The sequence below is a fragment of the Tauraco erythrolophus genome, chromosome 18 (assembly GCF_009769465.1).
Source record: "Tauraco erythrolophus isolate bTauEry1 chromosome 18, bTauEry1.pri, whole genome shotgun sequence".
In the NCBI taxonomy this organism is placed as follows: domain Eukaryota; kingdom Metazoa; phylum Chordata; class Aves; order Musophagiformes; family Musophagidae; genus Tauraco; species Tauraco erythrolophus.
This window is the reverse complement of record NC_141482.1, coordinates 9,264,930-9,289,760: the sequence shown is the minus strand read 5'-3', so window position 1 is coordinate 9,289,760 and position 24,831 is coordinate 9,264,930. Positions and strand designations below refer to the sequence as shown.

The following is a 24,831-nucleotide window of genomic DNA, read 5'->3' as shown; positions in this document are numbered from 1 at the left end:
ACCCCCTTTAGTGATGTAAGTGCTTTTTATTCAACTCTGCCATTTCAAAACTACCCAATTATTTCTTGCGTAATCAAGCAAAGCAGCACAGTTTGTATTTGTCAACTTCTCCTACCGTTACAGGATGACTCAGCTCCACCTTTCTCATTCAGTGCTGGTCCAAGCTTAGAAGTCACCTACTCAGTGCACGTGGTGACTGACCCTTCCTTCCAGCACGGACAGGTTCTGTGCGGGAAGAACTCAGACCAGCATAATAAAATATGATCTTGCTCTTTATCTCGATGTACCACTCCACAGCATCAGTGAGACTTCCCCTCACGTAGCGATTAAGCTACCTGAGTAACCACTGCAAACCTGGATGTGTTAGATACAGCTCCACGGCCGCGAGGGCTTGTCACCACCAACCTGGAGTGCGAAGCCACATTTCGTTTTGCATTCACTAAAATGGATCCATGTTTCTGATGCCCATAAAACAGGTAACATTCAGCATATTCATGGAGAAATCACTTGCCAATATGCAGCAAATTTTCACATCACTAAACACATCACTGCAACCTATCTGCTAAAACTTAGCCTGTTTGCAGACACGCATCTTAACCATAGAATATGTTGTTACTGTTTACTTTCTTGTTTGTTACCAGATTTCAGTAAACCACAAGCAAACTGCAAACTGGACCAGTAATCCAAAGTGTCTTTTCACCATCAGCACTTTGAAGAAATCAATTAATTATCTACAGCAAAAATAAACAAGCGAAGCTGAGAAGTTTCCTTTTGAAGCTTTGTGGTTTAGTGGATTTGTTTTACTAGCCAGCAATGCAAGTTCAGATCTTTGCATTTACAAGACAGCCGCAAGCAGTAAGGCATTACATTTTACAAGGTAATTGCTCTTTCTGAAATACACAAAAAATAGTTTGTAAATGAAAAGATGACACACATTATTCCTCTTTAGTGTCCTCTCACCCATATAAAAGTGCTTCTCAGATAAACATGACCTGCTGTAGGTCAATACACTTACCTTCTCCCACAAGAAACTGCTGCCACCTGTTATTAGTATTAGATGATTACAAGGGAATAAAAGGCAAAAGCTTTCAGTGTCATACAGGAAGGAATGCAGGAGCAGAACGTAGTCTTACTCTAGGAGAAAAAGAAAATCCATGTTACGTTCTAATCCACAGCTCTTCCAAGCGTATCATAACTTTCCCACTGACATCAGCAGGCCCCAGCAGAGGAGCTTCAGGTTAAAATCTTGTAAAAAGAATAAAACAGCAACCAATGACTTCAGCAGTCTTACAACACAGATTCTGTAAGAAGTTATTAGGACTAAACATTCGACACAATGAAAATGGTCAGCATGAACCTGATCAGTAAATCGGAGTAAATGTAGGAGCAATTAACTATTACGAAGATGTAAATTACAGACAGCTATTATTTATCTTCCTAGATTTTAAAAGAACTTTCTAAAAGTTCTACTAAAAGCAATCTCTGACATAAAAAAAAAATGTTAGTAGCTTTAATTTGTAAGTAGTATTTTTTCTTTTAACATCTGGCACCTAAGTGTTAAAAAAACTCTTCATAAACTTTTGTCGGCACAAACAAAAATCTTTTCTCCTCAAGAGTTCAACATGTGTATTCCTGTCACTACCAAGTCACAGACACAATTATATGCAGGCGAAAGAAGCTCAGTATCTTTTGGTGAAATCAGTTGTTCTGGGGTGAGGAGGATCTCAACAGCAAGGGCTGGTTTTGGAGTTTTTTTTTCCAAGAGTGTTAAACTATCTTGCTGCGTTTTGTTCAAATGCACTGGAACACGTGCACTTTTTTTCCCCAGTCACTACAAAGATCATCTTCTGATGCCTTAGAGGCCACTGCAATTTTATAGACCACCGGCTGAGAAGCGCTGCCCACACGCTGGCTGAACCCAGCTGGCCATTTTGCCAAAACATTGCAGCACCCACCGCTCGCCTCTCTCGGGTTTTTAATTCTGCGTCAAGCCCTGAGCTAGGAAGTCAGAGACATGCATAAATCCAGTGACACCAATAAAATTCATGCTAACACTGGAACGACTCAACCTTTTCTAAAATACACAGTGATAAGCAAGTCTCTAATCTCCAGTGACAGACTGACTCAGTTTCAGGAACAACTCACCTAATTAACCAGGACATGATTTAAGCCATTCCATACGTAATACTGCGATAGTCTGCCGCAGGAAGTAACACATACACCGCCTTTTCACTTCCATATTCTGACCAGCACCTGGATTTCAATGAAAATCACAAGCAAAGTGATGCAAGTGCCATGACTTCCGATTTACAAGACCCTCCCTTCTGATTTACATCCATGAACCAAGGCGTCTGCCAGACTCTCCACTGCTAGTGTAAGGCAGATGTTCAATTGCAGCATTAAAGGAATTCCAGCTTAATCCCACACATGAAGCTAACGATTCTAAAAACTTTCAAATCTATTTTAGTAAACCCTGAGTTAAAAGATGCTTATAATTATATAAGCTTTAAACAAATTAATATCCTTATTTCCATCCCCTTGTTTCATCACTTTTGCTACTCCACTTTTCTTTAGAGAGCCAGAAGAGCGTAGTCCATTGCTGCTTTTGTCATCCAAAGTTTCTGCAGGAACTGCAGCTTACTGTTAGAAGGCTCATTCATGACATTTGCACTGAACACACTTGCAGGGTTTTTTATTTTTAGCTTTCAAACACTGAAGACAGGCATCGAAGGTCTCTGCAGTACTGTGTCAGACACTGGGGTTCACAACCCGGCCTCGTTACCCCTGAACAAGTGTTGAGCTCCGGGCACGGACACGTCTATGGGCTTGTTTTGATGCATCAGGTCTGCATGTTTTTCAGGTCAGTTCTTGTTTTTCAAAGAACTCCAATTTGTTGTGTGCGGATTCTCTGACTTACAGGACTTCAATATTTTTGTTTGAGTTTTGCGGGGTTTTTTGGAGGATTTTTTTAGATTTTATGCCTTAAGTTCAGTTTTACAATACAAAAAGGACAAAAAAGAAATATCCTTGACTTTTAAAGAAAACCCCTGCTCTAACCAGGTAAGAAAATCTGCAATGCTTTTCGGAAATATTAAGAATATACTAGCAGTGACTCTTTGTAGATTTAAGATCTACATTTAATTTTGTGCTAGTGTTTCTAATAGCCCTTTCCTGGACAATTATCTATTTTGGCTGCAAAAGCATTTTGACACAACACAAAGAAAACCTCAGGTTAAGTTTCTGAAACAATGCTTTGACAACTTACCCTAGGAAGATAATTTCTATTATAATTTTTTCTTAGAATATTGTATGTATTATTCAGCTGCCCTGCTCCATTTTATTATATTTCCTCTGTGTTTTTTCAAAAGAACTGTAAAACAATGCATTTTTACAAGTGAACCTCCGCTCTCGCTAAGTTTGAACTGCATCTTACAACCTAGAGAATGATACGGTTTATTAACTTGCAGTGCCACCTAGCAAACCTCCTTAAAATTTGTTTCCTGATGTAGTTTTACAAAGGACAGCTTAGAGCTTTTGTATTTTAAAAAAAAAAAGACAAGATTGTACTCGCAGTATTTCAAGCATCTAGTCCATAGTTTTGTTCTGAACAGTTAAATTTTTATTAGAAATTATGCTTACAAATAGTCTAACAATAAAAATGCTCACATGCCTAAAATTCTAGTATATGAACTTTGAGAACTACTTTTGGACATATCCTGTATACATTTTTGTACAAATAGTTCTGTTAATTGCTGGGAGATTTTTTTTAAATGGCACACTTCGATAGTAAGTCAATGCTGAATTTATTGGAGTTTTGAGATGAGACTCCTGCCACCAAAATAAGGAGGATTTTAGCTTATCAAGGCACATTAGTACCTTGTAGGCAGACACCTTTTAGACTTGCCTGGAAGCTAGACCAACTCGATTTGCCTTGCCTGAAAATAATAACCATCTCCCAGGACAGAACAAGTTTAGACACTTAACTCTGTATCTGAACTGTGAGGCTGTTCCAGAGAACTCCATGTGGGAGACAGTACAAGGCAGCAATTCAGAATAAATGCTGCAGCCACTTTCTAATACTCCAAACCTCTAACACGAAGCTGCTTCCTGTTCAGTTCCTGCGCCAAATTCTGGTAAGCCATTTTAAAAGAGAATATAACCAAACAAGCAAAAAGCAACCTCATAAAACCAAGAGCGAGGGACAGAAAAATAGACTCTGCTGACTGACCTTCTCCTTCGATAACACAGACCAAGTACACCACAAGCTCCTTGAATAAAGCAGCTGGTCTTCATTCACAGTGTCAACATGCACCAATATTTAGACAGCACTTTGGCAGCAACACGAAACGATAGTTTTATTGCTTCTCTTAGAATTTCTAAGTAGAGTTCTGCTATTGTACTTCCTGGTGGACAGAGAAACCACTGTATGCTCTAGAGTTCAAGAAATAAAGTAAGTCAAAACAAAACACAAGTTTCCAATAACAAGAACGGTTTGGGCTTAGATATAATCCTTGATTTTTCAGCCTATCTCCAAAGAGCCCAGCACCGCATGAGGACTGTATTTATGGCAAGACTTCACTTCAGCAAGCCAAGAGGAAAAAAGAAATCAAACTTTAAAAATTAAAATAAAATAAAATAAAATAAAATAAAATAAAATAAAATAAAATAAAATAAAATAAAATAAAATAAAATAAAATAAAATAAAATGCCTCCGCATGTAAAGAATTAAATTTTGACAAGCAGTACAGACTCCATCTTTATCCAAGATGCATGGCTGATGTTTTCATCCTTGCTGAGAATTTAATTGCTATCCTAAGTCAAGGAAGAGAACACTTTTTTTTCCCCCCAAAGAAACCTACATTTTGCATACTCCCTTGAGATCAGAACCGAGCCACTTGTTCTCTCCAGAATAACCTCCTCTATATTGTACAGCCCAATTCATAGAACTGTCTTTATGCAAAAACAACGGATGCATTTCAGATGCTGTACTCCTGTAAGAACTTTGGACCTTAGTCCCTGCAGATTGGCATGAACGGTCTTTCCAGAAAGCCATTTTAATAGAAAAGATCCTTGAAAGTTTGACTCTCATCAGACTGACTTGGTGCATTGACTTTTTTTGCCAGTTGTGATACCATTCTATGGTTTTGGTCCATTTTCATTTATCCTTACCACTGTTTTTCCAGAGTTCTCCAGATCCTTGAGGTGTTAATTGCTTTCTGTACAGCACAAAGACTCACAGTCTGGTTTCCTGCTTGAAAACGTGCTACAAAAAATCTTCCATCAAACACCACGGGCTTTAATGCCACCTCGTTTTTCTTTCACAGTTTGTGGACATCTGCTGCTAAAACGTCGTAACAAGGGAAAAGACTTTCCACACTGGAAGCAGCACTCAGATTTAGAATCAAAAAGTCCTTCCACTCTCCCCACATCCATAGGTTCCCCTTGCTCTGAATGACTGAAAAGGAATCACTTTTTCAGGTCGAGTGGACAGGTGACATAGCACCTGTTCCTCAGCAACAGAAGGCTGTATATTAGGGAACAACTGCTGCTGTTACCTTACATATTTCAGCATCTTCTTGACATCACAGTAAAGAAAGAAAAATGAAAACATATGTCAGACATTTCAAGCAAATCCCTCTGGTTTCCAGTTCCCAAAAGCTGAAACCCACCAGAAGCCTGATGTTCTGACTAAACCGAGTCTCCACAACCTGTCTTGAAAGGTCTTGACTTACAACTGTCTCATGACCCACCACAAAGCACAAACACTCACTTTAAGCCACAGTGTTCGATGTTTTCATTGTCCTCTACATTGCAAGAGAGATGATTCTGTTCTTACAAACTCACGTAACCGTTTCCTTTGCAAGAGACTAAGATTCTTATTGCTAGAACTCACGGCACATTACAAGAAAGTAGGCGGTGTGGATGTTCTCAAATTTATTTTACTAAAACATGCCTTTTCAACTACTAATTATAATGATTTTTATTTTTTCCCCTCGTATAATGTGAAGATTAGTCATGACAGGCGTTTTTTTCTCCTCAGAAAGTAAAGGAAATCCATACCTTAATTAATATACCAAGAAGATAATTACAATGCTTAAGTGATGAGGACTCAGGCAGCTCTCTGTTGAGAAGCTATTTATTTCTCTTTTCATTCAGTTCATCTACAAGAACTTTTTAGATACATGTAGCTCTTTATGCCAGTTAACAAAATAATGCAGTACTACTGGGGATATGCAACTCCCACAAGAAACGGGGAGAAAATTTATTAAATATGTCTTTGTCCTTGCAGAAGGGAGGCCACACATCTCTCTTTTCTCTCTCACCTATTCATATCTCAATCTCTGAAACCTTCTAAGCCCTCACAAAAGCATTTTCTGTATGTTTTACAAAGTCTCTGGACTCAAACTTATTTTTTATTAACCTTTAACCTCAGTTTCCCTATACAAGTCAAAGAATACACTTTGTCGCCAGCCAACAAACGAGGATGGATGGCCCTGGAAGTTCTTAACAGAACACCCTTGCTGTGGGGTGCTGTTACTTGTAGTAAGCACTTCTCTTTCATAAATACATGATGCTTCTACAGAGAATTAAAAGATGTTGACCAGAACAGTCCTGTCAATACTGTCTTGGCAATTCCCTATGATAGTGCTACCCAACAGCTAGAGATTAACAGTTAGGGTTTTTTTTAATCTCTGCATGCACTGTTTCAACTTGTTAGGCAGTTAGGAGAACGAGTGAAAACTTTCAACACTTCATTCCTGTGATTTGTCATTCGCAATTATCACATGCACAATTAAATAGTTGAATTTCAAGTTTTCACTGTTAAACAATAACCAAGAAACACATTTCTTTCAATTTCCATGGATAGTTTCACATTTTTATAAAAATAATCAGACACTACAAAAATACATATTTTTGGAAAAAAAAAAAAGTAACATGTTATTTTTATCTATTGTTTTATCCACGATATAGTCATTACACAGAGAAGATGAAATCCTACAGAATTTACTACGAAAATTTGTTATTTTTTTCCACCATTAACATTTCTAATACTGAGGAAACGTTGGGTCAATTTTACTGGCCCAAGCCATGAGCCCCCCTTTGATATCCTTAGCTAACACAGAACCAAATTCTTTGACAGGTAACTCCTGCAGAATTCTTACAGCCTTCTGGGAGTCGTTTCCTAATTTGCAGACCACATACACAGGAAAAGACGTTTGGTCTTTAGTTCTCTGCTTTTCTTCACGAATTTTTTTTCCTAAATATTCCAGATATTCTTCATCTTTTTCTTCTAATTTACTCAAAGGGATGTGGACGGCATGTACCAGGCGACAGATATCCACTTCTACCTGCGGACGAACATCTAACAGTACATGAGGAACTTGCTCATCCAGGAGTTTTTTGTATTCCTCTACAGACACCCTGTCTTTGCTGGACAGCAGATGCAAAGTCCTGCACTTGTCTGTTGCAGAAGAACCACAAAACGCCTCATAATCCTGCAGGCAGGTGACAGACGGATGGTCGCCACAAACAGCACAGTCTGGTTTCTTCGGTCTTAACTTGATGTTGCGAAATCTCCCTTCACGAGCATCAAACATCAGCATGAACTGACCGAAGGAGGAGCCCATTCCCGAAGCGATCTTCAGCACCTCCAAGGCCTGGATGCAGCCCACGATGCCCGGCACGACACCCAGCACTCCGCCATCCGCACAGTTAGTCACCGTCTCTGGCGGAGGGGGCTTGGGGAAGAGACAGCGGTAGCAGGGCCCTCCCTGGTAGTTGTACACGACCAGCTGCCCCTCCAGCCGGAGGGCACTGCCGGACACCAGGGGTTTCCCGGCCAGAACGCAGGCGTCGTTCACCAGGTACCTGGTGGGGACGTTGTCGGAGCAGTCGGCCACCACGTCGTACTGCCGCACCAGCTGCAGGGCGGTGCGGGGGCTCAGCGCGCCGCAGTAGGGCACGTACTGCACCGTGGAGTTGAGCAGCCGCAGCGCGGCGGCGGCAGACAGCGCCTTGGGCAGCCCCCGGCGGGCCTCCCCGTGCAGCACCTGCCGGTGCAGGTTGCTCGTCTCCACCACGTCGTGATCCACCAGGCCCAGGCGGCCGACGCCGGCCGCGGCCAGGTACTGGGCCAGCGGGCAGCCCAGGCCGCCGCAGCCCACCACGAGCACGGAGCAGCGCGCCAGGAGCAGCTGCCCGCGCACGCCCAGCTCGGGCAGCACCAGCTGCCGGCTGTACCGCAGGATGGCGGCGGGGCCCAGGGCGGCCGGGGTGGGCAGCGGGGGCAGCGCGCCGGGAAAGGCGGAGGAGGGGCTCTCCTCTGCGGCCAAGGCGCCCTCCCCTGCGGCCAGCACGGCGACCAGCCGCTCGCGCAGCCCGCGCAGCTCCCGCTCCCGCTGGCGGATCTCCGCGCTCAGCCGCGCCGCCTCCGCACCGCCCTCCATGGCGGAGACGAGCCGGGACGAGACAGCGCCCACCGCTTCCGCTTCCGGCCGTCCGTCCCCGCGCTTCCGGCCGCGCCGGTTGGCTGCGGCGCGCCCCCGCCGACCCCGCGTGCGCCAGCCCGCTGACATGGCGGCCGGCGGCGCCGACAAGTTCTCGGTGCTGCTGCCCACCTACAACGAGCGGGAGAACCTGCCGCTGGTCGTCTGGCTCCTGGCGCGCACCTTCCGCGAGAGGTACCGGCCGCGGCGGGCCGGGCCCGGGCGGCGCTGAGCCCCGTCCGTGCGCGCGGCCGGCGGAGACCGCCGCGCTGGGAAGGAGGGAGGGAGCGGCCGGGGCCGCAGGGAAGCGGCGGTCGGTGCGTGAGCGCGGGGCGAAGCGCAGCCGCGGGCGGCTGGCGGGGAGCGGGCTCGGGGTAAGCGCTGTCGGCGCGGGGGCCCGATGGCGCTGGGAAGCTCGCAGCCGCTGTCGGTACAAGTAGGAAACGCGTCCGTGAAACTGACAAAACGACGCCGCAGCTGCGCGAGGCACTAGCGTTGTGCGCGCGGAGAAACGCACGGCGCGTTTCCGCGGCCGCGGGGGCGTGCAGCCCGCGTGCCTGCCCGGGGCAGCCCCGCCCTTCCCGAGCGGGACCGGGTAACGGAACTGCTGCAGTCGGAGGGCTCGGCCCGCTCCGCAGAAGCTGGCGGAGAAGGCGTTGCCGGATAAAAGCACAAAAGGCACTTTTAGCCTTTCGTCCCTCACAATTACGAGGCTAGGACGGAATCTGGGATGGCGGTGGGTTTACATTGCTGCAGCCGAGACCCAAAACAGGGACACCGGGTCACGTTTGGCCACCGTGGGCACAGCCGTGGCAACAACCGGCGTGTCGCGAACTGTCAGAAAGTCATTTTGTGTGCTGTGCTTCAGCCTCGCGCCTCTCAAAACGACAGGGAGTGAAACTGCGTTTTCTGTTTGTTCATTTAAAAATGATTCTCGTTTCAGTGGAAACAATTTTGAAATTATCATCATAGATGATGGAAGCCCGGATGGGACGCAGGAAATTGCTGAACAATTGGAAAAGATATATGGATCAGATAAAATAGTGAGTTGTATGTCTCTGTATTTTTTCATTTTTATTATATTGGAAAGTACATGAAATCCTTAGAGAACTGGAACGGAGCCTCTGGATTCTGCCCTCACTTTACATCCGTAAACAAGTTATTTAAGTTATTTAAGTTTTTGCACACCACTTCAGACAAATGTAAAATTGCCATAATCGTGCAGTTGCTTAGCAGCATTATGAACTAATATGCAGATTCATGAATTAATGTTTGCAAAACGTTTTCAGCCCGCTGTGTGTGGCTGTGTGCTGTCGAGTAATGAACGGCGGTTGTCAGTGCACTTTGTGCATGCCTGAGGGAAAGATGGGGTTTGGATAAACTTTAATTCCGTTTTAAGTGTCTGCAGGAATAGGGAAATTTGAAAGATGAAAGCTACTCTGGTTTTGTGATTTATTTTTAATCTGTCTAGTTGCATTCCTGAATAATAGGACTTTTTTTTTTCCTATTTAATATATTACCGTATAACTATGAATTATATACAAGATACTGTCATTTATTTAGTCTTTATGAGCCCTTAAAGCCATTTTCTTTTTTTCTTGCAACAAAAGCTTTATTATAAAACAGTGTAAAAACTCAATGTTCAGTTTGACAGCTTTTGCTGTAAGCAGTGTCAGACACTTTCCTAATCTATTACCCTGTAAATGTAAAGTTTTTAAAAGTATTTGTAAATTAAGCACCATTTATAGAGATTACTTCAAGAGCAATGTATATAGGAAGTTTTAAAGTAGTGGTTTGGCTTCCCCCCCCCCCTTTGATACTCAGAAGAGTTTTAAATACTTAGCCAAGCTTTCCTCACCGTTTAAGAGTTGAATTTTGAAGTTTAATCTCTGGACCAACCCCTGCAGTAGTGTTGAGCCAAGCACACGTGAGCGGAATTACGTAGAGGCACCACTGATGGTGACACTGATGTTTGCAGAAGTGCAAATCAGCTGTGATTTTTCATTAGGTAACTTTCATTGTTTCCTGATAATTTCATTTTTTTTGTGTTTCCTGAGCAAAGTCATTGTTCTGATTTGTGCACAGGAATCATCATCCGAGTAACTCCATGGGGCTTCTCACTTACTATGTTGCTTACTGAACATGGCATGTAGTTAACTTAATGAGAGCCCGACACGTTCAAGGAAGTAGATGAGGAATCAAAGTGATATTTTTGTTGTTGTTAATGTTAAATTTTAACATTATTTACCAAAGGGGAAAAAAAAAACAAAGCAAACAGAAACCGAAATAACAAATCAGCAGAAGCACTAATGATTACTAACTCTTTCACAACCCTGTCCTCCTCTGAATTACGTTACTTGTGACCTCTCAGAAAATGCATGAAAATTAGCCAAGATTTAAAATTTATTTCTGAAGTACATTTAGATGACTGCTTGTATACCTCGCCTCTCCTCCCCAAATGCTGATTTATATCAAAGGCACTTTAGGAAGACTTGGAAGTTAAATTACTGTCAGGATTCCTTTCGTTAGTGGTGGTGCCCCCTTCTCCCCCTGCACTTCATGTGGCCCTGCAAGTTAAACTTGGTCATTCACATCCTGAAAGATTAATAATCCTGTTATATGATCATTATTCGGGGGTTATATCTGTGTGCACATGAATATCGTGAAATTTATATTCAATACTAAAAGTATGCTCAGTCACTTGGGAAACTTGCTGAAATATTTGCTGTTAGTGTTTGTTGTTCCTTAAAAGTAATGGTGCTGGGGAGACTGTTGTTCAGATTTATAACTGTATTTCAGATAGTGGAACTTGAGGAAATCCTTTAGTTACTAAGACGGTGCTTTTAATTTTTTTTTACAGCAGAACTACTAAGTAAATCTTAAAGGGGGTTTGTTTTTAAATATGACCTTGTCAAATACCTGTTTAATAGTTTGTTTCTCCTACATTTTGACAAATAATTTTATTTTTATATGTTATCTAGATTTCTAAAAATGAAAAGTACATTTTAAAATATTTTTATACCTTGAGAATAGTGAATTTTAAGGTGTTACTAAAATGAACTAAAAACTATACTTCAAGTAATATATGTGTGTTTCAATATATCCTGCAGCTTCTAAGACCCAGAGCAAGAAAGTTGGGCCTCGGTAAGTCCTTATTAATTCTGGTTAGTATTTAAAAAAAAAAAAAAAACCTGCTATATTCTTTGATTCTAGTGTATAAAGTTCAAGGAAAAAATCAGAAAAGCATAAATACCTGGTTTCATCAAGTTTTTTGTAAATGAACCAGCTTAAAACCTAAACACATAAAAATCACAAAGTATTATTTCTAACAAGCTCCCCACAATCTCAAACCTGAGAACTGTCATCACTGCAGTTCTGTACAGCTGTGTTTTCCTGTTTGCATCGTGCTGCTTCCCTCCCTCCCATACTGCATTCACCGCTTGCAGGACGAGAGGTCTAAATTGAGACAAGACGTAACGTTTTACAAGAGTCACTGCTGTATTCATGTGGAAGCTTCTGACCCAGAGGGGACAGTGGTACTTTCTGTGCCATCTACCTATGGCAGGATGCTTCAAAAATTGGACCATAGTTTGTGTGTCTTCCAGAGAAGGCCGGGCTGTTTTTCTGACACATATTTGTACAGAGCTTTTCACATGCCAGTGTGAATTATGACTCTGAATAAAAAATACGAATCTGACAGATGTCCAGCACCAAGTATCGTCTCACCTGTTAACTAACATGTGAATTGGAGGCTTTGAAGTACCTGGCAAAAGTTACTCATATTGCAGCAATCTCATGAATTTGGGAGCCAATCTTGTACCACTGAGATTGATCATTAAAATTTGCCTGGAATGGTGCAACACTGCAATTCTATAGCTCTGATGCCATATCTCACAGAATAGGTAAATCAAATTTGTCATTGTTTGCTTTAGAAAAAAACAGATATCTTAGGAAGTCATAAGTGACGTTAAAACTTGTAGTATGGAAACTAGTCTAAATAAAGCGGACATATTTCCATCTGTTAAGATTCATGTTGTATCCTTATCCCTCCTCTCTTATAATAGGAATGGAGAACATGATACAATGCAACACCTTGTTTGATTTATTGTTAATGAGTATCTGACTTTCTTGCTAAATGTCTTGGCAATCCCCACTTCTATGTGCCAGTAAAACATTTGATGTGTCTTGTGTACTGAGTACTGCAGCTAACTAATTTCTCCAGTCCACTGAACAAAAAATATAATTCTAATTTTGCTATTGAATTGTCTATTTAAATCACCTTTCTATACTTTTTTCTATAAGAAACTCTAAAAAGCTTCCATGTCTTTATTTTTGCTTTCTGCCTTTTCATCATATGTCAACCAGCATTATAGATTAAAACCGACTGAATTTGAATTTTTCTTGTACCGTATCTACAAATCATGCACAATACCCAAATCTGTGACACTCCTACTGTGTAACTTTGCAAACAACATGGAAAAGAAAGGAAAGACAGGTTGTTCATTAACCAGGAGTTTAGTTTCCTGTGAGAGTGCCTGCGAAGGACATCAGTTGAGAAGGGGATTTTTTTCAGTTTTATGTATTCCTCGTGAAGTTAATGGAAAGCCTCAAGAGTAATTTGGATCAGTGAAGAGTATATGCCAGTTCTTAATCTCCGTTGTGCTGCCGTGCCTGTCCTTGGAAGCAGTGCTGTCTGAACGGTATGGCTCAGCTCAGAAATTTGCATTGTTGAGGAAAATTGTAATAGCAAGACTTGTTCCAGCTCTTAGCAAGATAGCTGCACTGGTTCGTACAGGATGAATAAAACATGCCAAAATCTAAAGTAAGGAAAAAAAGACTGTCTTCGGATTAGGTATCAGGATATATTTCATGGTGCCAAGAAGAACAAACCCAAATCTAGGTACCACTAATAGTAAATTCTGAGTTGAGAAAGCAGGGGGGCAGGTGGGGGGGTTAACTATCAGTGGTTATTTTGTTGTCTGTGTCCTATTTCTAGTTTTCTACGGCTTCCACTTACCAAGCCATGTTCCTCTGTGCATTTCTAGTGCAGTAGGGTTTGCCAAGGTTTACATTTACAAAACATAGTGCTGAAATTGTGGGGAAAAGAAAAAAATATTTTAATGTTTGACCAATGATACATAATTTTAAAATAAATTTTAGGAGTTTTTCATTGATCCTTTTCTAGTATAACTTAGAGATTTTTAGAAGGTAAGTGCGGGCTTGTGGCTAGCAGATTGTATATGTTAAAATAGTGAGGGAAATTATTTCTGTACTGTTTTCATCAGGCACTGCTTATATTCATGGAATGAAGCACGCCACTGGGAATTTTATTGTTATTATGGATGCTGACCTCTCTCACCATGTAAGTCTATTTTATGTGCTTTGTTTTTAATCTGTTATAATTAAATTGGTTCCCCCTCCCCTTCCCTTTTTCTCATCTGTTTCCCTTCCATTTCAGCCAAAATTTATTCCAGAGTTTATCAGGTAGGTGCTGATTGTAGTATGAGAGAATGACTTCTGAACTTCTATGGTTTCATAGTAATATTTGAAAGCTCTATATTCTTGTTGAGCTGTCTAGCTGTAGTAAGAAAATTGCCAAGGCAAGAATTCAAATAAAAGTGATTGGACCTCATTAGAGGTGCCCCAGAATAATCCAGAAAAATAATTAGTTCCTAACTGGAGCAAAAATCCTCAAGTTTAAAGTAACAGAGAGTGTGTGGCGAAGTACTTCTCTTCCTTGTAATGGCTGTTCAGCTCTGAAAAGCGTTTATGTAAATGTCATCTTCTAATTCTTTTGATTTCCTCGTGTGTATGTAGGGTTATTGAAGAGAGGACCAAGTCCTCAATTATTGGTGGAATACTTCTCTCTCTTAGCTTCCTCTCTCTGTAATGTTTTGGTTAGTGAGAAATGATCAACAGGCGTTATGTGGGATGCTAAGGGTAGCAGTCTGTAATTTTCAGCTTTCTTGCTTAGTAGTACTGAATGCATAAAATGCTGGATAAGGCTCTGCAGCAGTCAGGCATGGTATGGACAAGGGATAGCTCCAGACTTTGTTTTTTTCCTTACTATGTGTTTGTGTAATTTAAACATTGAAATCTATTTAAAATCATTCTGTCTCTTATACTAGAGAGAGGCTTTCAAAATGCATAAGTCGATCTTTATGTATAAAGTAGTCTGTGAAATTCTATGACATAGTTGGTAAAAGATAATCCTAAGATTCCCTGAAATAGCTCTTTATAAGAGGACAATTAACAGGTTTTTAAATACATAATGCTTATAACCACCATAACTATTGCTTTCCTCTCCTCTCTACTTATTTGTTCAAAGGTTTGTAAAATACCAATTTTGTACTAAAAGAGCGATTGTTCTTATTTCGAAATTTGTACTACCTTCCTACAAATATTCATCCTGTTTTTCTGATAAAACCAATTGCTTATAGAAAGCAGAAAGAAGGCAATTTTGATATTGTATCTGGAACGAGATATAAAGGAAATGGAGGAGTATATGGTTGGGATTTGAAAAGAAAATTAATCAGGTTAGTATTTTTCTAGATATTTACATGTAAATTTGTTGTTTAGAAATGTATAAGCATTCCTAGTACTCAACCAATGAATCTGTGTGAGCTGTACTGAGTCTTCAGTCAATAATACTGGGTACTACAAAATTACATTAAATAATAGAAGCATGCATGATGTGCAAATTCTTTGGTTAAAACCCACCAAGAAAGAATGTAATTATATGACCAGATCTGAGAAATGAGTTGGAACAGTAGACAAATACTATGACAAATACATCCTTGTCATACTATGGAAGCAGCGTAAACCAAAACTGAATCTTGATTTTTCTAAATCCAAGTCTCACGTTTGTCAAGGAAGCATTTTTATTGTCCCCTTACAACGAATGTTAGTCAGAAGAAAAATGTAGTTTTGACTGATGTCAAATTTGTTTTATATTGTAATAGTAGGTAGTTGTACTGACAATTCTACCATAAAGAACCAGATTGTAAAACTAATTTCTAAAAACCATTGCTTTTTCCTGCATAGAGAAGTTAAATAATCTACTAATCACCAACATTTGAAAACCAAAAGGTCAAGTTTTGGCTTCAAGATGAAGATTTATTAGTCAAATCTAGCAGTGAAAACATATTAGAAATATAATTGTTTCACAGTAAGCAATAAAAGTTTTCTTTTTTTGGCTAGAAGGATGATATTTATTTACTTACTTTCTAGAAACTCTGCTTGATCTTTTGGAGTCGTCTACTGAGCAATTGTGACACTCGTGTTTTCTTTCACAGTCGTGGTGCCAATTTTCTGACTCAGGTTTTGCTGAGACCAGGTGCATCAGACTTAACAGGGAGTTTCAGGTACGGGTTTGGTTTGCAATTCATAAAGTTTATTCGAAGTTAAAAAAACGCTGAACAAAGAACGGGAGTAAGAACAGACCTTCTGTACTGAGGACTATGAGATCTGTTTGGAAAGGGTGTAAGAAGTAGTAGACTAGATTGCAAGAACTGTTGCTCCTATGACTTTGTTAATGATTTTTTAAAATAGTAATGATATAAGCAAGTGATTACAGTTAAGATTCCTACACACTATCTTGATTTCTGAAGTTCAGAAATTGTCCTTCAGGTTTTATTTTCTTTGTCATCGTTTGCAGGTTATACAGAAAAGAAGTCTTACAGAAACTAATGGAAAAATGTGTTTCTAAAGGATACGTCTTCCAGATGGAGATGATTGTTCGGGCTAGACAGTTAGGATATACTATTGGAGAGGTATAGTAAAAGTTTTGATAGTATGTGGTGCTTTGGTTTAAATGTAGGTACAGATTACAGGAAGCATAGGAAATTTTGTGTGCTGCCAAAAAAAAGCAAGGTTTTCAAATCGAATCCAAGAAATTACATATGTAGAACTCTTATTTTTCCAACTTTTCCAGGTGAATACCAGATCTGAAATTTCAATTACTTATTCCTCTGGCTGATATGCTTCTGAGATCCTTCCCTCTTCCTGTTGCCGTTTCTTTAGCTGCATACAATTTTACCAGGTTCTTCAAAGGAGGGAAGGAAGCCAGTGAAGCTGCTCTGAGCCTTTTCTTTCCTCCTTCGTGTTGTATAGACATGTCTAGTTAGGCCTTTTCAAATAATTTTGTTTTCTCCAGCAACCTGATTCTACTTCAGATTTATTCTGTTCTCTTTCATTTATTTCTTTGTTATTTTCCAACTTTCCATCTATCACAACTTTCCACTTCTAAATTCTTTGAATGTGCTGTCTACCATCATGAAAAAGAACTCCAAACAATTTCTGCCTTTTGTATTTCATTGAATCACTCTTCCTGGTGTCTTTGAAGATGATTCACTGGAATTCTCTCTGCAGCCAAATCTCAGAACCAGTTCTTCATCATCATTTTCATGACTGTGAATTGTCGGAGAATTGTTTTGCTGATACTTCTCTCTCAAACCTTACATATTGCATTTCTCTCTCAACATCAGGTAGAGTGTTTCCACACAATACAGCAAGCTTTTTTCTTCCACCTTTCTTGCTTAGGGAGCAACATCTCTATCCTGTCTGTAGCTGGAGTTTGACCCTACTTTCTTTGGTGTTCACATACTGCTTTCAAATGTTGCTGAATTAAATCCTCACCTCTCTATGCATCCCGATACTGAAACCTAGGATGAGATGAGGTTTTATTTACCATGCATTTTTTTTAAAAAGTAAAATACAGTTCTCTGGCTTTAAAAAAAATGCAATCTTGGATTGCTTATACCTCTTCAGGCTGCTGCTGCTGCCAAGACCCTTTTTCTGCTTGTTATTTGATCCCACTGCTCGTTTATTTGCATGCCTCTACTGGTCGTATATCATCAAATACAAGATATTTGTCTTCCAGTTCCAAGTCTTCACTAGGCCTAGTGTCTCCCAGTCAGTGTTGAGACATGGGCTCTGTTTTGTGATGGGTCAGTAACACCATCCTCCACAATTCATCTGTTACCTTCTGAAGTAAGCATTGTCTTCCCTCCTCCTTCAGTTTCTCGCATGTGGGAGGAGTTCTCTCTAACGTCTGAAAAGTTGCTTCGTTATCCTGCTTCAGCCTCATCATTAAGATTTCCTTTGTGGTATCTGTAACAAACTTGTGTTCAGATTGCTGACATAGACCTATAAATAAGATTATTGTGTGTTTACTGTTCTGTGTATCATCTCTGTGTTGTAACTTCCTGCGGCAGGACAATTTTCCATTAAGTTTCAAGTACATTGATACAGTATTTCCTGATCAATACTTACGATCTTTATATATTTTATAATTATCCAAATAGTAACATCGAGAATTCCCAAAGAGATGACACTTGCATGTCTGATTCCTGGTTTGCAGGTGCTACATCTACATGCAGAATAGTTTTTATGCAATTGTAAAATGTAGATACAGTTGTGAGGGTAAAATATTTCTTAAGCAAAGTTGAAAATGAAGATTGAGACCTGCCAGTCTAAGAGGAAAAAATGGATGATGAACTGACACAAGCTATACCTGAACAGTCTTGTGTGCACCTCTGTTTCGTTTGGCTGTACTTTACAACGTGTGAAATGTAGCACAGTGTGTGGAGTAAACCCTTTTGAAAATGCTTCATTTAAGACTAATGATAGAACTTGTTATGCCAGAAAGGCAAAGTCCAGCCACAGAACAGGTGGTTAATTCTGACACTGAAGGGAAGGACTGGATACCTTTTATTAGATGAGGTATTGACCATTCTTTCATCAATGGTCAGGAAATGTCACTTCTGACATCCTGCACTGACTACCTACTCAGTGATTTCTCTCCGTGCCCTGTAGATCAGCTGTCTGTAGTTGCCACAACGCTTACTGGGATCATCAAAGGGACCCTTCTAAGAAAGGCTCAACAATGACTCTGGCTATCTGCCTTCTTGGGTATCTTTCTTACTGTCTTCTTGCCCTGGCTTCTCTTCTACCATGGACTGACGTGCTAGAATTGTGAGAAATCCTCAGTCCTGGCACAGATGCAAGGGTGTGGTGATTTTTGTGTGCCACTTGCCAGATGATTTCGGATTGAAACTGCCAGCAGAACGCTAAGCGAATTTTTTAATGGCTTTTGCAAATGCAGTTCTTCATTTTAGCCCCTGAAGTATTTCAATTTTGCACACAAACATATATGGAAACTCTTGAATATTCTAATACAGTGTTGGCAGAATGTCCTGTCATATGTCATTTGTACGTGGTCAAATTACTGAAAAGCAGAATGCTCCTACCGTTTTATGAGTAGTGAGTTGATCTGGACAGTATGATCACTTAAGTAAGGAAACCAAAATTGGTGTTTCAAATGCACTTTAATCCTGTAAATAATCTATAAAATGGTCAAAGACACAGACAGGTATTGCTTGTAAAACATACACTAACCGTCATGTTCAGATGTCACCTTCTAGCCAGTGGTGGGGTTGAGCAGAATGCCGTTTCATGGTGGCGGGAGATTTTTGCCTTCCTGAGGCATTGACTCAAAAAGTATTAAATTTAGCTAACAAGGAAAGTGGTGAAAGTTCATTTTGAGCCCCCAGGCTTTTAGTGCACTTAAGCTATTAAGTTTGTTCTGACTGGTGTGTCATCCAGCCACTGAGTAATGTCTTTGGATCATCTTTAAAGGTGATAAACCAAATAATTTCATGCTCCCCAGCTATGGGGTATCATTAAAGCCACTGGTAAGAAGAACCGACACCAAGTAAGCTAATCTGGTGCTTGCCTTCTGCCCATGTCTAAACATGCTGTAGTTCAAAGGCCATTCTTTTGTGTACAGAATATCTGATTATTTAGGGTTTGAATCTTAAAAATAGTTTTGCTTGTTTCAACAGGTTCCTATTTCATTTGTGGACCGTGTCTATGGAGAATCTAAACTGGGAGGCAATGAAATAGTCTCCTTCTTAAAGGGACTCTTGACCTTGTTTGCTACAACCTGATAGCTTATTCCTAAATTAACTTTTCTAGAAAAATATTTTCTGACATCTGTGTGGTTTTTAATATATAATAGCAGAAGCTTAATAATTTGTGTGGTGACCAGAAGACCAGCTATAAACTAACAATTAAATGAACAACCAATAATAAACTAAATATATTGTATCCCAAAATGCTCCTTTCACAATAAATGAACTGTATGTTAAACTAAAACTAATAAAGACTAATGCTGTATTTTATTTTTGTAAAAATAATGAAGTCTTAATAAAGAACACAAAGCTACTGATCTTTTGCATTTAGAAATGAATCATTATTCAGCAAAAGCTAAAGATAATTTTGAAATAAAGACCAGCAAGGACATTAAAAAAAAAAAAATTACAGAATTTATCTTAACTTTGTTCTGTGGTTTGCAGAGAGGATTTTAAATATATACCAGTTAGTTTCCTTTCTTTCCTCAGCACATATATACATGTATCTTAAAGCAGATATATAGAACAATTTTTACAGAACTGGTAACAGCTCGTGTAGTTTAAGAGGAGATACAGATAAGTACAGTGATTTACTCTTTGTGGAATTGTGCCTAGGCTGGAAAAAAAAAAAAATTCTTTGGATGAGAAAGAGAATTGTATGTATGGAATAATTTTGTATTCTGTGTGTTTGTCCAGAAGATGATGATTCCTTTTTCCTGTTTTCTTTAGAAACTAAATACTTTTAGAATCTATAAAACAGGAGTATGACACTTCTCAACTCTAGGGTGACAGAAGACCTCGCTGAAGATATTTGAGGATTTCTTCTTATGTCAAATAACAATTTGCAGTCTAAAATTTGTATTTGTTCAGATCCTGATGAACAAAATACACACAGAATAATACTAGTTTTTGGTTTACGGTTTGATATAGCCAGAACTCAGAAATTATGAAGCCTTTGCAATCAAACAGGCACTTGGGGGGAGCAGGGAAGAAGTAAGCAAGAGGATGAAATTATTCTGATAATGGCTTTATATGTATTTGAGAAATATGTCCTCATATTTTGGGAGGGAAAGGATGGTTCTGTGGATACCTGTATCAGAAAGTTAATGGTAGAAGAGGAGAAGCAACAAATGTTGTAACAATTATGTCTGTTGCATTGGTCTGCATTCCTTTAGTACACTAGGTACAGTTGTTAATATTAGAAAAAAAAATTTAGAAAGTCTGTAGATAAAAGTTAAATTAATATTTCAGATAGTTATTTGTCACATTCAGTGGCAAAAATATTTAAATAGAACTTTGAAGCAAAAGCTTTTTTTCTAGTGGACTGCTTTGGAGATATTCCTTTGTTCTTCAGTGAAGTTGTACAGATTTTGATATTTTTCTCCTTTTCTGACTATTCAGTGCAAATGTTTGATATTTAATTTGCTTTAAAATAATAAAAAATATAGCTGTAGGTTTTGAATCTACATGTAACTGGATTACAGTGACTTAACTGTACATTTTGTGACATTTGCCTGTACTTTTCCAGCAAATTGTGTATGATTTCATTTGGTGTAAGCTAATCAGATCTAATAATATATACAGAAATAAATTCTGGGTCTAAAGGGCCATTGAAATCTCCAGTGAATAGGTTTCATCTATTTATGTTTCATTTGGAGGTTTCATGGCTAAAATCAAGATTTTTAAGTTGAAAATGGGTACAAAGTTTTTAATTATCAAAGAGCGAGTTTTTAGATGTTTATTCAAATTTACACACTACTAAAAACCATCTCCTAGAATAGAAATTGAGCCTCACCAAGATGGTATTTTTTTCAGGCTTTTATGTAATGATGCATATCTACAGTCCGTTACGTTAGTTATTCATGATCTAATTGCTGTGAGTTAGGGTTTAGCTTTTAGAATGTGCATGCCTACTTTTTAGTTATGAAAAATACCTGGTAGATTTCCTGCATTTCTCTATTTATGAGATCATGTTTGGAGGAAGGTGCTTTTACATATAAATCAGGATCATAATATATGACATGTTTTGTGTGCTCCAGTATGTGAAAGTTTGAAATGTGACTGGGCTATATTCCATTTTTAGGTAAGAAGGTAATTTTTCTTATTATGCTTAAAGGTAATGGTATTTAAGTTATCAAGAAAGAAGTGCTATAAAGAAATGAAAACAAGTGCTTCGTGGCATCAGGACACAAGTAGACACTCTACAATACTTTTTGAAAAAAGAAAAGGTCACGAGTGAAATGGATTTCAGTAGCCTGGATTTTCACCAGGCTACTTGTAGAAAGCACTGCTGAATGGAACTAATACATGGATCCAGTGGAAAGAAGCAGAATTCAGAACACACAGGATTTCCCTGAGTTAGTGGGAGGTGCACATGTGCATATATTTCACAGTATTTATGATGAAAACCATCCGGGTTTTTTTCCCTAGCAAAAATACTGTTATTTCTTCAAAAAACGGGACTGAGGTGCAGATAAAAGTTGTTTCACAGGAAGTTTTAAAAGCCTGAAGTTGAGAAGAGGCAGCTGTCGTTGGTGTGTTTGGTTTGACCCTCTATGCACCCATAGAGGGGAGAACCGTAAAGTGGTGAGCTGTTAATGTTGGATCTTTGGCCAGAACTGGCCTGAATCGCCTCTCCCTTCATCCTTTCCCGCATCCCAGCCTGCAGTCCTGTCTTTCCAATGAGTTTCTGCGCTGAGGTGACCAAGAACATCTCATTCTGAAGTATTGCCTGTCTTTGAGCACTTAGATCTGGCACTGTAGAACCTCACCAGTACAGAACACCAGTACAGTGTTCTGTACGTAGGAAAACGTGGCAAAACCAAGCTCTAAGGCTACGTTCTGTCACTGACCTTTTCTCTTCCATGCACTGCTGTGAGAGTTCATGAAAAATAAACATGGGAATGCTGTAACCAGTGTTCAAACTCTAATCGAGGTCCCTCTTTAATAAAGCTGCTATCTTTGTAGCGAGTAATGGGATGAAACAGCCATCACTTAGTGCTACTTAAACTGGTTTTGACTTTTTTGACACTCTGTGAGTCACTTGAATTTGTTCTCAGCTTCTTTTAATCAAGCCTCTTTGTATTTGAAGACCACCTACGTAAATTCTTAACATAAACCCCAAAATTGTAGAAGGATATCATCGTAGGGAAGAATGGCTTCTAATGTAAGAAGGAGGTTGTGCAGGAATGGCCGTACTGTCTCCTACAGTGCTCAACGATGGATCCAGAATAAAAGCCAGTAGGAAACATGGCTGGTGTGACTTTTGCCCAAATACACCAACGGTCAGCAATACAAGGTCTTTTGGAGTTGGAGGGCAGGAAGGTCTGGACCTTCTAATGGTTCCTTGTGTTTTCCAAGGATTTGAATATTTGGATCCATATAAGGTTTTGGCTTCTACAGCATCCTATGGCAATCAGTTCAACCCTTTTAATTCATGTATTTTGTGAAGTACTTCCTTTTGTTTATTTTAAGCTTACAGCCTAGTAAGTTTATCAGATGTTCTCAGTCAGTGGATTGAGAGCAGCCCTGAGGAGAAAGGCTTGGGGGTATGGGTGGATGAAAAACTGAGTATGACCTGGCAATGTGCGCTAGCAGCCCAGAAAGCCAGTCACATCCTGGGCTATGTCAAAAGAAGCGGGACCAGCAGGTCGAGGGAGGAGATTTTCCTCCTCTACCTGTTCTCATGAGACCCCACCTGCAGTACTGCATTGAGCTCTGGGGCCCCTGCAAAGAAAGACATAGACTTGCTTGAGCAGGTCCAGAGGGCCACAAAGATGATCAGGGGGCTGGAATATCTCCCCTGTGAGGACAGGCTGAGAGAGTTGGCATTGTTTAGCCTGGAGAAGAGAAGGCTCTGAGGAGACCTTATAGCAGCCTTCCAGTACTTACAGGGGGCCTACGGGAAAGAGAGGGAGGGACTGTTCATCAGGGAGTGTAGTGACAGGACAAGGGGTAACGGTTTTAAACTGAAAGAGGGCAGATTTAGATTAGATATAAGGAAGAAATTCTTCACTCTGAGGGTGGTGAGGCACTGGAACTGGTTGCCCAGAGAAATTGTGGATGCCCCATCCCTGAAAGTGTTCAGGCCGGGTTGGATGAGGCTTTGGGCAACCTGGTGTAGTGGAAGGTGTCCCTGCCCATGGCAGGGGGGTTGGAACCAGAAGATCTTTAAGATCTCTTCCAACCCAAACCATTCTATGATTCTAGTATTCTGTGTTCCCTACTGTTTCCCATTTGCATTTTCCTATTATTTTACAGACCCTGCTTATCCTTTGATCATACTCAGTCTTGTCTTTCTGAGTTCCTCAGACAGAAGCCACACCACACATTGCTACTCTCAAAATGTTAGTAACAGACTAGTAGAACAACAGTTCTACTCTAATCTTTAGAGATCAGGTGCCTAGAACTCCATACAGTGTCTTAAATATTCACGTACTATGGATTTATGTAGTGGCATCTTAGTTTTCAGTTCCTTTCTTAATACCATTGCAATACTCCACATGCCTTGTTTTAGCCACCACAAAACACTGACTTGACATTTACAGAGAGTTTTTCATTTTATGTCCCTGGTTTTACGGTTCCACATAAATCAGCTTTTCTTAATTACATCCATATTCATTTCCTACGAAGGCACAAATACTCTGCTAATGTACTTTCTGTATTATGCTTCCTTAGGAATCTGTGTCTGCAAACACTCAATCACTTGGCAAGAACAGGAGTTTTAATTCCTTCCTGGCTTGAATCAGTGTATATCATGGATGTGTTTGGTTAGGCATGTTTAATGAAGAGGAGGAAGAAAGTAACTCACACTTTGCTCCAGGACTTCACTTTTCCCTGAATGGCAAACCGATGACCTCCACTGGCAGACAGGCAAGGCTCTGGGAAGGTCTGTTGTTGTGGGCTTGAGGTTCAATGGGATGTATGGAAAACGTTACACAGCAGGCTCGGTTGTTCAAAGCCTTTATAACAGCCAAAGCTAAACTTCGAGCCACAGCCTTAAAGAAGAATGGGCTGTGGAGTTTTGCATGGCATATCACCCAGATTATCCTTGACCTAAGTTCAGTGCTTGCACACTGGTTTGGGAGTGCTTCTGGCTGCAGGTCCCCAGGCAGAGCTCTGCTGAGTGGCTTGAGCAGCTCTGTATTAGTGTGAAGTTTCTTATCAGACAGTCTGAAGCCTCCGCTGTGAGATGAAACACGTAACTGGGCGCTACTAAAACTGGTACCACCTCTTGCCCGAGGACTTGGCACTTGATCAGTCCTACTACATGGCAGCTGGTCTGTGAGCAGCTGTGGTCTCCTCATGCCCCTAAGGTCCCCAGTAGCCCTGCCTCAGGGATACAGAGTACAGATTGGTACCCTGAGGTATGGATTTTGTCACTCTTACTCATATGAAGATTTAGGTGTGCAGTTCACAAGGCTGAGCAGTTT

The 24,831-nt window shown here is 40.2% G+C and overlaps 2 protein-coding genes across 5 annotated transcripts; one reads left to right on the top strand and one right to left on the bottom strand.

Moving 5' to 3' along the window:
• Positions 1-6,070: 6,070 nt before the first annotated feature.
• MOCS3 (molybdenum cofactor synthesis 3) lies at positions 6,071-8,447 on the bottom strand. The gene has a single exon (XM_009991245.2). It carries the CDS (start codon positions 8,445-8,447, stop codon positions 7,047-7,049), a length of 1,401 nt encoding a protein of 466 aa, XP_009989547.2. The 3' UTR covers positions 6,071-7,046.
• Positions 8,448-8,557: 110 nt separating this feature from the next.
• DPM1 (dolichyl-phosphate mannosyltransferase subunit 1, catalytic) lies at positions 8,558-19,712 on the top strand. 4 transcript variants are annotated; one of them, XM_086622957.1, is made up of 9 exons: positions 8,558-8,681; positions 9,430-9,529; positions 11,597-11,630; positions 13,772-13,848; positions 13,945-13,970; positions 14,927-15,022; positions 15,782-15,850; positions 16,144-16,258; positions 19,331-19,712. In XM_086622957.1, the coding sequence occupies exons 1-9, from the start codon at positions 8,575-8,577 to the stop codon at positions 19,433-19,435; spliced, it is 729 nt and encodes a 242-aa protein (XP_086479083.1). In that variant the 5' UTR covers positions 8,558-8,574; the 3' UTR covers positions 19,436-19,712. The 4 variants fall into 4 exon arrangements, with proteins under 4 accessions (XP_086479083.1, XP_086479082.1, XP_086479085.1 ...); XM_086622956.1 differs by having other exon boundaries at positions 14,927-15,026; positions 15,717-15,850; XM_086622959.1 differs by lacking the exon at positions 14,927-15,022.
• The last annotated feature ends 5,119 nt before the right edge of the window (positions 19,713-24,831 follow it).

Excerpts from the sequence above, each read along its gene's own strand:
- MOCS3 (XM_009991245.2), bottom strand. The coding sequence starts at position 8,447 with ATGGAGGGCGGTGCGGAGGCGGCGCGGCTGAGCGCGGAGATCCGCCAG.
- DPM1 (XM_086622956.1), top strand. The coding sequence starts at position 8,575 with ATGGCGGCCGGCGGCGCCGACAAGTTCTCGGTGCTGCTGCCCACCTAC. Across the intron at positions 8,682-9,429 it reads GCGCGCACCTTCCGCGAGAG|TGGAAACAATTTTGAAATTA; the intron begins GTACCGGCCGCG and ends TTCTCGTTTCAG. Across the intron at positions 15,851-16,143 it reads GACTTAACAGGGAGTTTCAG|GTTATACAGAAAAGAAGTCT; the intron begins GTACGGGTTTGG and ends CATCGTTTGCAG.